This window comes from Manis javanica, chromosome 7 (genome assembly GCF_040802235.1).
Source record: "Manis javanica isolate MJ-LG chromosome 7, MJ_LKY, whole genome shotgun sequence".
Lineage (NCBI taxonomy): Eukaryota > Metazoa > Chordata > Mammalia > Pholidota > Manidae > Manis > Manis javanica.
The window spans coordinates 5,923,993-5,938,936 of NC_133162.1; the positions used below are offsets into that span (position 1 = coordinate 5,923,993).

At 49.6% G+C, this 14,944-nt stretch overlaps 1 protein-coding gene across 4 annotated transcripts in view; it reads left to right on the forward strand.

The window, feature by feature from the left end:
* Window positions 1-14,944, forward strand: part of ADAM12 (ADAM metallopeptidase domain 12) — a 328,481-nt gene that overhangs the window by 276,524 nt on the left and 37,013 nt on the right. For all 4 annotated transcript variants that reach the window (XR_012132960.1, XR_012132961.1, XR_012132959.1 and 1 more), the window contains exon 15: window positions 14,776-14,884. Coding sequence is in view for 1 of the 4 variants with exons in the window: in XM_037011665.2 (XP_036867560.2) it covers window positions 14,776-14,884 (109 nt within the window). In the remaining 3 variants the exon portion in view is untranslated. The remainder of the gene's footprint in view (window positions 1-14,775; window positions 14,885-14,944) is intronic.

The following is a 14,944-nucleotide window of genomic DNA, read 5'->3' on the forward strand; positions in this document are numbered from 1 at the left end:
TTTTTCAGACAAATCCCTCCTGGTGCCTGCTGTCTAGGCAGGGGGAGGAGCTGGCTCCTGAGTGGAGCTGGAGCCATGCTGGGTGCTGGGCATGCCGAAGTGGGGAGCCCAGTGCTGTCCAGCGAGAGATGCGTGAGCACCTATGGGTGTGCCCCATGGGATGAGGGGCACAAACAGCCGTGAGCTCTGTCTGCAGACAGTTTAGCAGGTAGTTGGGCAGACAGACTGACAGAACTTCCCACCAGCACTCTAATTGTGTAAGTGCCCCTTAGTGCTCAAAGGGGGATGCCCGCCGTGGGCTGAGGGTGCCAGAGAGCTGATGCAAATCATCTGTGAGCCCGAAGGTGGAGAGATGTCACTCCTGACACAGGAACCAGCAGTGTGTGGGAGGGAAGGTGGGGACATCTGGGGTGGGACACCTGGACCCAGAGCTCAGAGAAAGAGCAGGGGCACAGGTGTTTGTGGATCTTGTATGCCCGTGTGGGTGTGAAGGCAGAGTGAGGGACCTGTGCGTCCCCAAGGGGCTCCCTGATGGGAAGGTGGCCTCGAGCGACAGCTGTGGTGGCCAGGTTAGAGGCTGCCTGTGGCGGGGACACAGGGCCAGGTATTTGGTAGCACTGTCCTTCTCACCCTCCAGGGACCCTAGGCTAGGGACAATGACTATGGTTTTACAGAAGGTGAAGCTCAAACTCAGAGACCTGAAGTCATTTTCCCAAGGTTGTAGGCCGGGATTTGAACCCAAGACATTGTGACCCAAAGCCCATGCCTAACTCCCACGCTGTGCAGTCGCCCCAGACAGCCACAGAAGCTCTAAAATTAAAGAGGTGATTGGATGAAAAGAGGGAGGGTCCAGGCCCCGGTGGGTGTCTCCCCAATGCCCACCCTCTGGGGCCAGAGCTCCCAGGGCCCTGTGGGCTCGGCACCCCTATGGCTGCTGCTCTGGCCCCAGGACTCAGGCAGCGAACCCACGGAGGGTACTGCCTTGTCGTCCTGCTGGCTGCAGGGGTGACCCCGCAGTGGCTGGCCAGGCAGAGAGTCAGGCAAGCTCTAGTAGGGACGGACACTGGTTGTGGACCCTTGTCAGCCATTCCCTGGGGGGCTTTGGTTTTAGGGGTAATGAGAAAGTGGTGACTCACCATCAGAGCTCGGGTTTGGGGTGTGATGTGAAAGCAGTGACCCCAGCGTGCGGAGCAAGGCAGGCATGTGTTGGGCTGGTCCTGTCATGGGGGCCCCCCATCCCTGCCAGCCAGAGACAGCCGTCCACACGGGGCACTTCCTGAGGGAGGAGGAGGAATGGCAGGGGCGCAGCAGGGGGCCAAGATGGCCACTGCCCACCACACCCTGTGGGGATGGTGCCACCTCCTCAGGCTTCGCTGGGCACTGAGGCCGGCAGAGCAGGGGGCCTGTGGTGCCTGGGACCTGCGGCTTCATCTCTGGACCCAGACCAGCCCTCAGCCGGGCCCCCTGGCCTGCTAGCCCAGGAGGGCCCACAGGCAAGGGTGGGGCTCTCGTCTCGCCTCGGGTGGGCACTTAGCAGTGAGAAGCCCAGGGCAGGAGTCGCAGCGTGCCTGTCACACTGCTGGGGGGACTCTGAGTGCCGTCCTGGCTTCCGACACCTTTTGGCCAAGTGAGGTCACTCTGGGACAGTGGCGGCCGCAGCTGGCCAAATCCTCAAGGCCTCACAGATCCGCGGTGGCCACTCCTGCCCAGCCTTTCTCCGGAAACAGTAATCTCCGCTTCTTGAGTTACAGGGGACATGGCAGCGCTCCCTTCCGAGGAGAATTCCTTGGCCGGAGCACACACAGCACTCGAAGCTCTTGGAGTGCGACATGCTCTTCGAGGCCCTGCTCTCACGCCGGGTCTGGGTCCGTTTCCACGGCGAGGTCCCCTGGAGCAGCACAGCTCTCCTTGAGCCACCGCCACCGGGTGACTCAGCTGGCTGCAGGCCTTTGATTCATGGTGACCAAGGCTGGTATTCATTATCTCATCAGATTAGTCCTCCTCAGGCTGCCTGACCAGAGAGAGATGGAGCCAGACAGGCAGACAGACTGACAGCCTGACTCATGGACCGAGCTTTTCAAGAGCAGGCGCAGTAGGAAGTTACCTGCTTTGACCTCTCAACACCCCTGTGACCAGGGCTGAGCCCAGGGCCCGGCTGCCCAGGGGCGTGCACCACCCTCAGGGCTGCTTCCCTGGCGCTCCTGGCTTGCCCCTCTCCCCCTGCCCTCTCACTCTGCCTGGGGGACATCTTCCTGGCCATGGCAGCTGCACAGGGACTAGACATTGCTGGCACTGGGATGTGCAGAATTCCTAGAATCAGGCGGGCATGGACCCACCTCAGCCTCATGACTTCCTCGGTTCAGGTTGCCTTAGCCAACCCCTCCTTAGTACTTCCAGTCACCACACACACTTCCTCAGGAGAGCAGGGGCACGTGTGCAAGGACCAGCTGTGGCCCTCTGTGCGAGGGGCTCCTGAGAGGGGCCTGTGACCACCCCCTTCCGGTGGCTGCCTCACCGTCTAGTTCACGGGCACTGCATGAGTTACCTGTGGGTGTTGTAACAGATTACCACAAGCTGAGTGCCTTACAACAACACAGATTTATTATCTTCTAGTTTTGGGGTTAGAAGTCCTAAAATCAAGATGCTGGCAGCGCAGTGTTCCTTTTGGAGGCTTAGGGAGCACCCATTTCTTTGTCTGTTCCGGCTTTCAGAGGCCACCTACACTCCCCGCCTCACCTTCCTCCAACTCAGGGCCCACCACATGCATCTCCTAGTCTTGGTCTCTCTGACCTCTGCTTCTGCAGCCCCTTCTCCTTCTCTGACTGACCCCCGCTGCCTCCCTCTTGAAAGGGCCCCAGTGATCATACTGGATCCACCCAGACCACCCAAGAGCATCTCCCCATCTCAAGATCCTTAACTTAGTCACATCTCCAAAGCCCTTTTGCCATGTACAGTAGCATACCCACAGGTTCGAGGGTTACGATAGGGATCACTTTGGGGGGCTGTTTTTCTGCCTACTGCAGGGTTACATAGGCCACTACTAGCAAGGTGACCTTCAGCAACTTGCTCAGCCCTCTGTGCCCCATCAGTAAAATGGGGATAGTCATATGCCCGCTGTAGAAGCACGTTATTGTCCTCTAACATAGCTTATTATCTACGTTATGCAGCAGCATGCTAGATGGGTGGCGCCTAGCAAATCTAAACTCCGTAAACTAACTGAACTCGTAGAAAGCTCAGAAACTAGGGAGCAAGATTCTCAAGTCCTGGGGCTGCGTAAGGGCTGTGATGTGATGAGACACAGAAGAGAGACAGGGCCCAGCCTGGGGGTGGGGAGCCAACCAGGAGGGCTTTGGAGGTGAGCTTGCCCTGGAGTAGTTGTTACCCAGGGGTGGGAGAGAAAAGGTCATTCCTACATATGGACGAGCAGGGGTCAAGGCACGCAGGAACAGCGGGGCTCACCCAGCAAACCGCAGACAGTTCTGCGTGTCTAGAGCGCGGGCCCAGTCCTGGGGAGTAGAGATCCTCACCCACTCTCCCATATATTAAGCATTCATCAATGCCCTGCTATTATAAGATGCTGACTGAGGAGCCCCAACACTGCCAGAGTGACACACTTGCCACAGTCCTGGGCCCGGACTACAGTCAGGATGTGACCATCACAGTCCCGGGGCGGAGGTAGCTTCCTCGGCCACAGGCTCCCAGCCAGCAAGATGCGCTGGGATGAGAGCATTTCAGAGCCATGTTACAGTGGTTGGCTTGAATTAGCGTTTCATGATTCAGAAAAGGAAAACTTATTATCAGGGATGCATTTGCCATATTTCATTTCCCCGTCCGTCAACAAATGCTGTGGGATCTGGACCATGTTTGCCTTGGAGTCATTTTTGGCCCCTTGCAAAGCACAGTAACTCCGAACTCTAGGAGTCACCGGGTCCTTGCTCCGCTGGCCCAGGCTCACCCCCCTGGGACCCGGGCCGAGTTGTTGAGTCATCCAGAATTCTCCAGTTATATCCGGGAAGTTGATTACTTACTCTCCAGGTCTGGCTACCCAAACACTGACCGGATGAAGCCCTTCCTTCCAGCTAACTATTCCCTTTTGAAACGGACTTTTTTCAAGCCAGCATTAGATTTCAATAAAATAATCCTGCTTCCAAATCTTTCTACAAATAAAATGATAGAAAATGTAAAACATATGCCTGCAATTCCTCACTGGCAAAGTAATACACTTTCAGAATACCTTTCAGGGTTTTGGTTCATTTGTTTCTTTTCCTAATTGTTATTGTTGATGACGTTCCTGTTGGCTGTAGGAGTTTCATTTTTTTCCTCACTGACTTTTCTCCTACAGATCTTGTTTCTCCGGACTTCATACATTGAGGTCAAACACATAAATGTTACCTGAAGTGCAAATGTAACTTGTATTTAGCTCTTTGTCTGGTTTAGGCTTAATAGCCACAAAGATTTTCTGTCAGTGTGACATGACCTTTATCCCTTCTGAAATAACAGCTGGGTGTTTTTCTTCAGGCAGAAAATTTACTTTTGCCAGTGTTGTGTATCTGAGCCACTGGCATGGTTACCGAAAACGTTATTTGGAAATTAATCTTACAGATAACTACGCTAGAGCCCCAAACAAGCTGCATCAGGGAAGTCCTGAAATATGTTAGTTTTATCCATTTTCTCTCTCACCAGAAAATAGTGCCATTTGATTTATACAGGGTGAGCTGGCCAGACAATTTTTATGGGCTGGTAAATAGTCAGTGTTTATCTGCAAGGCTGGTTTAAATGAGTTTGCTTTATTTTGATACACCTGGGGCAGTACATTTACTAATCATCTACAACTCTGGTGGCTACAGATGGGAAGCAGAGATGTTTTTGCCAAGAGTCATGTTGTTTAGGAGTCGGGAAAGTCTCCCTTTTGTCCCACTGTGTGAGAAGGAGATGATAAAATATGTTCACTTGAGCTTCATTTTCCAATGAATGCAAAAGTTGATTTGGAGAAGAGAGAGGGAGAAATATGGGAAGAACAAGACAGCCTTCAGTTGTTTATAAAAATGCCTCTGTCTGAGGGTGTTAGTGACAGCGGGTAGGGGAATTAGTGACACGGAGGGAGGAGCTGTTACGCTGAACTAGAGAAATGCACTTGCCTAAGAGCCATTTTAAGGGAAAAATTCGATCCAATAAATTGTGGGCTTAATGTGAGATATCATCATCTCTGTTTCAAAAGACATAATGACATTGGAAACTTCCAAACTACAATTACAAATATAAGTTACATCACTCTGAAGATAAGACTGGTAATTAAAATCCACCATTTCCTATGTAATTATAAAGTACAATATGATGTTAAAATTCCCTCTGAAAGGCTAGATTTTATCTTGATAATGGTAAAACATCTAAGTATTCCATTGTCAAGCATTCAAAGGCTATAAATCGCTGTAATAGATGGTGATAAGAACACTTGTCATTTTTTTCAAGAAACAGACATGAAGTCTTTCATCTTCATGAAAACATGAAGATAGACATTTTTAAGTGCAGCAGGTTAGAAGTTCATACCATCTTACGTGTGGATAAAAGCCACTTATATTTTTTAAAGCATTAGCCATTCTGTCTCTACGAGAGATGCCAGATGGCCACTGATGCACAAAAGCCACACCTGGCTGGTCCCTCCTCCACTACCCTCACCGGCGCGGCGGGCTCCGGACAGCCAGGCGCTCAGGAAGCTGCCTCTGCGTCTGTGTCTTCCAGTCCATTTCCCCGAATGATGTTTCCTTTCAGTGCAAGAGTTGGATCTGCTCCCAAGGTCAGCCTTGAGCCCCGTTTCTGGTTTTCCCTGTTTATAAGGTTTCTTACTTGGCCTAAACTTTGAGGGAAGGACAGTTTCTCTTCTCAGGAAGTCAAATGTCTATCTTTTCATGACTGTATGTCTTCTTTTCTCATAAGACAGCACAGAAATGCTCCATTTGCTATAAATGAATAAGTGAAAATCCAGACACACAGAAAAGAAAAACTGGGAAACAATATTCATTTACCCAAGATGCTTTGTTCCACAGGAGTCACAATTGACTCCTGGGGAGGGCATCTGAGACCAGATGGTTTTCCCTCAAATTGCTTTCCCTGCGGCTTTTCATTCATTCATTCCTGGAGCACACCAGCTCTGCAGGCCGGAGGCTCCCCCACCCCCCCGTCTGTGGGGTGGTCCCATGAGGCAGCAGCCTCGGGTATCATGAGGCAAACGCAAGTGTCACACATGCAGGGAGGGCACATCCCTGCAGGACGGATGAGCGGAGGAAGGCCTCGCAGGACACGGTCACTGGGGTCCGTCGGCACAGCAGCCCAGGACCCTCACCCAGCTGGCTCCTGCAGGCAGGGTCTATGCGGACACACCTGAGCAGCCGTGGTCCTGCATCCACTGGGGACTGTGAGACTGGGTCCCCAGAGCACTTGAGTGGCCATGCTTGAATCTTAAGCTCATCCCTTTGGCATTGCGTGGGAAAGTTGCCCCCCCACCCCGGACCATACAAATGGATTTCCCATGAGAAAAAGGGTGTTGCTCCTAGAAAGGGGGGTGCAGAAGAGGTGTTAGAGAGGCAAACCACCCCATGTCTCTGTCACTCCCCACAAACCCCCGATGCTGCTCCAAACCACCGGAGGAAACCCCTCCTCCTGCACACGCTGTCCTGTAATGGGGCATCAGCCCAGGAGGGGCATGGCCAGCCTGCGGTTGGGAGTACCCAAGGGGTGGCACCCGACCTCCAGCTGGGAGCTTGCTGTGTGGCACCCAGCTGCAGCCTGACATTGGGGTGGCGGGGAAGAACAGCAGGGCAAGTGGTGATGGGGATCAAGTCTCAACAGCTTATATGCTTCTAAAGTAAGTTTCCTTCATTTACAGCCTGTTAGCCTTTAAACATCCATGTTTCTCATGCAAGACTTCCCATCCCAACACAGATACTCTGAGGGAGGAATATTTCCGGCTGATGAGAACAAGCATTGCAAACAGTGCTGCCCCGTCCTTCCGCCTTCTGCCCCTCACCTTCCCCGCCCTGCAGATTAAAGCCTCAGCAGCTTCAGGGTATTGACGGAAGGTGTCAGTCCCCAAGTGCTCGAGGGCTGAGGGTGCAGGAGATCCTGTCTGCCAAGGCCGACTGTGAATTACCGCCATAGTGCGCTTTCCCTTGATTCTCCAGATAAAGAAAATACGTGGCAAGGGAGTGGGTATGCATTCCGGTCTCTGACTTCACAGGGAGGAATCCACCTATCCCAACCCCAAGTTTATGTAGCTGATGAAATCAGGACCTATTTCTCTTCCAAATGTGAGTCTTCTTTGCCATATTGCGTCCAGCCAGGTCATTGCCATGTGCCACTGATGACACATCCCGCCTATACATCAACTGTACAGGGTGACCTGGCATCTCTTGTTCCCTCGAGTCTTGGCTGAGAGCTGAAACGAATAAAACTCTTCGATATAGACAGTTACTGGTTTCCTGAGGGAGACAGAAAGTTAACATCTAGAACTCTGTGTTGTTCTAGCCACTGAGCAAATTAATACCAGAGTGGAGTGAGTTTTACTAGGCAGACCCCACCCAGCTTTGTTTCATTGTGGACTGACTTCTCCCCACATTGTTTTCCAAGTTATTACATTCAGACTTTTTCATTTCTTTTCTGAATCAGTGGAGAATCAACAAAAGTGAATTGATGGAATTTTTCATCTCTAAATAGGTATACTTTTTAGGTATACATTTGCAGACCATTACCCTCTCCACGGCAGAGGGGTAAGCAGACGGAGCTGCGTTTTTATAGCCGGCCCAGAGTAAGCTCAGCACTAAATCACCGTGTGGACTGCTCTCTCCACTGCCCCCTCTTGGAAGAAGACCCCACTAGGTGTGCTCAGATTCGCGGGCATATCATCCATTTTGGTTCAGCACCTGAGAAATAAGCATGGGGCGGCCACTTCTGCAGCCCACCAAGCTGGTCTCTGGAAGAGGGTTTGGTGGAGGGCGAGCCAGCCCAGGAGCAGGTGGATTCCAGGAATCTACTGGTAATTCTGGAGAAAAAGGAATGGCAGGGTCAGGAGTCTGTTGCCAATTCAGTGGCTTCTCAGAGGGGGGCAGCACAGGATTGAAGCTGGATAGAAAGATCATGAACTTGGGCTTTAGAGCTGTGCGTCAAACCCAACTTTACCACTTAGTCCTATTGCAATCTTCAACAAGTTGCCTGAACACTGAGCCCTGGTGTTTAAATCTGTGAAATGGGATATGTAGGGTGGTTCTAAGAATTAAAGATATCGTGTGGTGTATCCAGCACAATGCCTAATAGTGGGAGTAACTGACAGATGGCATGTTGATGATCTAACATTTGCCATTAGTTCAAAGTGCCTGTGTTGGTTTGTTTAAGGCAAAGAAAGGAATTACATGGAAGACAGCCTTTGTCCCCAGGGTTCAATGGGAAAGAAAGGAGTCAGACTCAAGTATCTTCTCTTGAGGTCCCTGCCACCTCTTTCACAATGGCACTCAGCACCTGGGTAGTGAGGTGAGATTCTGGAGGCCCGGCCCAGAGCTGGGAGGGTTCCTGGAACAAGCAAAGGACCCTGGGGCAATGGGAAGCCTCACTCACCTAAACAAGTAGGAGAGGGATGCCGGAGCTGGAAATCCTGGGGCTATAAACATAGTTTTTATTTAATATGCAAAATAGGTATAAAACCTCCATGGGTTTCAGATGAGGAAATTCTCTTTCTTCCCCCTCATTTCCCAAGATGGGTCGGGAATTATTCATCCAGTCGTTCAACAATCTTCACTGGTTCCTACCATGTGCTAGGCACCGGGAACAACCATATGTGAAGGAGGCAGGTGTCAAGCCCCTATTGACACCATCACTATCTACTACAAATACTTGTAAATGTTGTAAACAAGGTCAGGTACAAGGAGCTCTCTTCACCCTCACACCCGCTCCCACTCTTGATGCCCAGGAGCCAAGCCATCCCCTGACTGCCGGCACTCCTTTCTACCGAGAGCCTGCCATGTGTCACAGACTCACTGAGTGTCACAGCCCCTTGGTGTCAGGGGATGTCCTTGTCCCCATTTTACAAATGAGGGAACAGAGTCTCCAGAGCTTAGGTAACTTCACCAGGGTCTCGTGGTGTGCAGGGCTGACACCCGATCAGCCCACAGTACTCTGAGTCCCAGGCCCTTGCTCTTCCAACTCAGCAGCCCGGCCACCAATCACAGAGGTTAAGTGGAAGGAGCCCTTCCAAAAGCAACTGAGACTTGGAAAACATTCATTGTTGTTTTACTTAGACCCCCCACACGTGCCCCAATATAAAACATGGCTTCCCCCCCAAAATTATCCATCAGAAAGAATGGTTTGCTACCAGCCTCTTAATCTCTCAGTTGCATCTTTTGAACATCACAGCCCAGTCGGGGAGGCACAGTGGACCTCATGACCTGTCGGTGCTGGTTCACAAGGCTCACTAAGGTTGGCGGACAAAACTGGGTTTAAAAATTAGAAGACACTCATCACGTGTTTAACTACCCACAGGGTGTGACTTCGTGCCTCCACTGTTTTTATTCTGGTAAAAGAGCTTTTAAAAGATCACTTTGAAAAGCAACAGGATGGGTGATTAGGTTCTGGAGATCATGAATATACACCCACTGAGCAGATAAAAAAAAGTAGAAAGATTCAGTGTTGGACGAGTGGGTACTTGTGCCTGAAAATAAGATTTTCAGTGACAGCATCTCAACCGAATAAAAAGGTCAGCATCAAAACAAGCTAGAAATGCAGAAGATGTGCTGTAGAAAACAGACTTTTTTAACCACTTTCCTGAGGTATGACTGACATAGAAAAGCTGTACATATTTAATGTATACAACTTGATGGGTTTGGAGATAAGTATATACCCATGGAACTACCACATTCTGTGCTATAAATATATGCATCACCTCCAAAAGATTCCTCCCACCCTCTTTATTCTTATTTGTGTGTGTGTGTGTGTGAGAGAGAGAGAGAGATAATAACACTTACCATAAGATCTACCCTCTTAGAAAAATTTTAAGTGTCCAATACATTATTATTGGCTATAGGCACCATGCTGTACACTAGCGGTCTAGGGCTTAGTCACTTTGCATAACTGAGACTTTGTACTCTCTGACTGATGGCCTCCCACCTCCTCTTTCCCCCAGCCCCTGGCAGCCACCACTCTGCTCCCCACTTCTGTGAGGTCAGCTTCTTTAGGTCCCACCTGCAAGTGAGACCGTGCAGTATTGTCTTTCTGGGTCTGACTTATTTCCCTTAGCAAAATGTCCTCTAGGTTCATCTGTGTTATTGTAAATGGCAGGCTTTTCTTCTTATTTAAGGCTGAATAATATTCAGTTATATATTATATATATTTTATTATATCAGTTGTGTGTGCACGTGTGTATATGTGTATTAGTGTGCACACACACTACATTACTTAGCCTTTCATCCGTCAGTGGACATTTAGGTCGCCTCCATATCTTGGCTATTGTGATAATGCTGCAGTGAATGTGGGGCATAGAGATCTCTTTGAGATCCTGATTTCAATTCCTTTGGATATATACCCAGAAGTGGAATTGCTACATCATATGGTGGTTCTGTTTTAATTTTTTGAGGAAACTTTATACTGTATTCTGCAATGACTGTGTCAGTTTATGTTCCCACCAACAATGTACAAGGGCTCCCTTTTCTCCACATCCTCACCAACATTTATCTTTCCTTATTTTGATAATAGTCATCCTAAATGGTGTGAGGTGACATCCCATTTGCATTTCCCTGATGACTACCCATACTGGACATCTTTTCATATACCTGTTGGCCATTTATAAATGTCCAACATGTCTACTTGCCCATTTTTTTTTGATCTAATTATTTGGATTTTTTTGCTATGGACTTATAGACATTCCCTATATATTTGGGTACTAACCCTTTATCTTCCATGTATGGTTTACAAATATTTTCCCCCATTCTGTAGGTTGCCTTTCATTTTGTTGGTTTTTCCCTTTGCTGTGCAGAAGCCTTTTAATTTGACCTCGTCCCACTAGTCTATGTTTGTGTTGCCTGGGCTGTTTTGGTGTCGTATTCAAGAAGTCATTGCCAAGGCCAATGACAAGGAGCTTTTTCCCTGTGTTTTTGTCTTAGAATGTTGCGGTTTCAGGTCTTACATTTAAGTTGTTACTCCATTTTGAGTTAGCATGTGGTATACGGTAAGGGTCTGATTTCTTTCTTCAGGTTTCCTGGCACCATTGATTGAAGAGACTATCCTTTCCCCATAACATATTCTTGGTGCCTTTATCAAAGATCAGCTGACCAAAGACTTGAGACTGAAGAGAAATGTAAAGAAGCTGAATAATATTATTTCATGATATGGGAAAGTTTCTCTTTAAGTTCTTAATGAAAACATGGCTTTTCAATGTTTCTTGACCTTGTTAATTGACAACATATTGTAAAATACTTAACTAGGTCATCCACATTGCTAAAAATTGACATCTTCAAATTGGCTATCAAGCTTTCTGTGGGATTTTCTCAAAAAAATGGCAGCTCTCCTTAATGTGGTGGGGGCCTTCTGGGGCATGCACAGTGCTTCAGAGTTATCAGGAAACACAAATACTGTGTTATAACCTCTAGTGACTTTACAAGTCATTGCATTGTACATGCACCCAGTTTTCTAAGTCATGCTGCGCCATTGGCATTTACAGCATTTAAAGTCCCATGCACACCCTGACCTGGAAGACCAGGCCCAGTTTTGTGTTCCAACCTGGATTCCTAAGCAGTTATCCAGCATTTGTTTTTTGGGATCTTTGATGCTTGTGTAAATACTGTTTGTATCCCTTTGCTTGCTTACCCATCATATTTTAGCGCCTTTATTTGGTGGTCATACAGCAGGCTCCCCCTTTGTTTTAAATCCTGCCGAAGCCAGTCTCTTTCTCTCCCTGCCCCCCATTTGTTCTTACCCTTCTGCACACCCAGTCCACCTTGTCTGATCCTGCCTTTGAGCTATTTGCAAGCTCACGTCTGAAACTACTCAGAAACCCCTCTTTATAGTTCCCTATAAGGAAAGCAAATGTATCAGTGAACACATTTGAACTGGGGCATAATGTGTTTAAGTGCCCAGGAGGTAAATCGCTTAATAACAGTAAGAGTGACAGGCCCTGTGTAGCATCAAAGAAGCAATGGCAGGGTGGTGCCTACTCCACCCACAGGTCCAGGAGCTTAGAATCCTCTAGAAACTGCTGCTCTTCCTTCATCCTGGCTTTATGAACTAGAGAAAGAAGGAGTGAAGCCATTTTATCATTACGTCGTTTTCTCAGCCCTCCAGTGGGCAGCAAGAACACCACGTCCCCATCTACCTAAGCTCGGGATCACCTGCTGCCTGCTGGGGATTGTCGTGGCTGTTGCCTGTACTCGGGGCGGACCTCGTGGGCCTGCACGCCGGCCGGCCTTCCTGCTCAGCAGGGGCCAGTGCAGGCCAGGTCTCACCCTGCTCTCTGTCCCTGAGGCCCATTCAGGAGCCAGCACGTGCGAGGCCTGGACAAACACGGGAGCACTGGCCAGGCCAGCCTGGGCTTCCCCTGCAGGTGGTCTTGCCCGTGGTAACTAGGTGGCTTTAAGCGGCATATTTACCCTCTTAAGTCCTAGAGTTCTTGTCCATGAAATGGGATAATGAGACCTACCTTACAGGATCTCTGGTAGGATTAAGGGGTGGGACTCAGGCCCTGGCCCCTCCTCTAAGAGCTTTTCCCTGCATCCCCTGCTGAAGACAGGAGCCCCCAGGGCTCCTTGCTCTGTCGGTCCCTTTATAGCACCCCCCACCCCTGGGCTTCAGAGGACACCGTCATTTGTCTCTGTTTCTCCTTGCAATTTTAAAGCAAACAGGAGTTTTATCCAAATTGGTCTCCCCAGTACCTGGCAGAGAGTAAGTGGGATAAATCTGCGTGTGTCTTCAAAGTCTGCAACACGGTGGGAGGACAGATGGAGGGATGGATGGATGGACGGGTGGAAGGGTGGTTGGGTGGATGGGTGGACAGATAGATGGACGGGTAGGTGGAAGAAAGGAAGGAGAAACAAAGTCAGACAGACAAGCAGTAAGTACACAGGGGCCCATCCAGACATGTGGACAGCCACTGAGTGGTTCTAGATGCCAGTTTTTCCAAACCACTTTGATCAACTGGATCCACTGATCAACCGACCAAAGTACCATCAAAGAGGATCAGTTTAGGTATGAAGTTCAGGCTGAACACCGAGACTCGCGCTCCTCTTCTCCCTCCCCCACTCCACTAGGCACATGGGAAAGAATAAGAGAGCCGAGTGTGGAAGGAACAGATCCCCCACTGGCAGAAGCTGAGTGTGTAAGTGGTGTGACGGCACTGTGAGCAACAGTGAGAATCTGGGGTAAAAGAAAAGGAAGGCGATGCTGACGAGCCAGCGACCTCGCCTTTTTCTGACAGAGAAGTCATCCAGTTTGGAGTTACGCCCTTAAAACGGAGCTTGGGGAAGCTGCCCTAAAAAGGCTTAAAAACCAAAGAATGGGAAAGTAACCTGGGGTCTGGAGTAGCTGACTGCAGAGGTCGGCTGCTGAATCCATTCCTGATCTCACCTGTTGCAAGGGTGTTATTTGATTTGTCTTGTTTTGGTTTGGTTTAAATGAGATACTGAGCATGTCTGCTCACAGCTGATGAAAAGGAATCGGACCGAAGAAAAATGGGTGTTTTTAGTCAATAAGAACATCTTCTGATCCCTGGGAGAAGGGGAGCCTTGCCCATCCTTAGACTGGTATCTTAGAGAAGTCAGTTGTCACCTTGGAAGGAGAATGGAACCTCACAGGAGTTGGGCACAGAGAAGGAAAGGGACAGGGCTGGGCTCTGGGAAGTTAGCATCTTGGCAGTGGAGGTGATATGAGAAGACCACCCAGACAGGACATCGATGCGCAAGAGAAAGCGGGCCAAGGTCACACCACAGGGTATGTAGTCTCATGAATTTCTCATATAGTCTTCAACACGTAACACCATGCATAGGATTGGAGAGCCCTCCAAAGCTTTGGCAACACAAACAGCAAGTGTATGTTCTCTCCTTGGTCTGAAGACGTGCTAAAAATGGCCATTTCCTGAGCTCTCTGGCTCCCACATCCCTCTCTACTGGGCCTTTTTGTGCTGTGCAAAATGGCTGCCAGGTTCTCTGTCTCTGTGACCTCTCAGAGGAACCTCTGCCTTGCAGACATAGGCATTAATGGAAATCAGGGCTTGCTCCTATAGCGAGCTTTCTGGGGCTGAGAATGCCATCTAAGTCCTTGCACTGCACCTTTTCTCTCTCCCGCCACATCCCTCTCTCTTTTGTTGCTCCCCCACGTTAGTCATCAGGGTTCCTGGGAGCCTGCTTCAGCTTGCATTTTCTCACCGGAATTGTGTGGGATGTTACAGAGAGCATGCTTCCCCTTCCCCCGCAGCCAGCCAGCCTCCTCCTTTCCGTGTTGAATCGCATCTGATCTCGCAGCCAGGCCTCATCTCCTGAGAGGCTGCATGTGCCCTGGGCCCAGATAGCAGCCCCAAAGAGGAGTGGGCTAGGAAATGCATGCCTGCTCAGGGCTGAGTCAGGAGAAGATGCTAGGCTTCATCCTGCTGGCCAGCTTGTATCCGGAGTCAGCCAAGACGACCAGGTGTGCTTTCTCTGGATCCAGAACACATCTCCCCTTAACCTGCAAGCTAAGTGCTAGTCAAAGAAAAATATTAAAAATAAAAATACCTGCAGGAGGTGACAGTGCTGTTTGCCTCTGTTTCAGGTGCTAAACCTGCCCCGGGGATCTGCTTCGAGAGAGTCAACTCTGCAGGTGACCCTTATGGCAACTGTGGCAAAGACTCCAAGAGTTCCTTTGCCAAATGTGAGCTGAGGTATGGCATCTGCACGCAGACCACACCATCGCTTTGAACTTCCCACGTCACTTAGGGCTG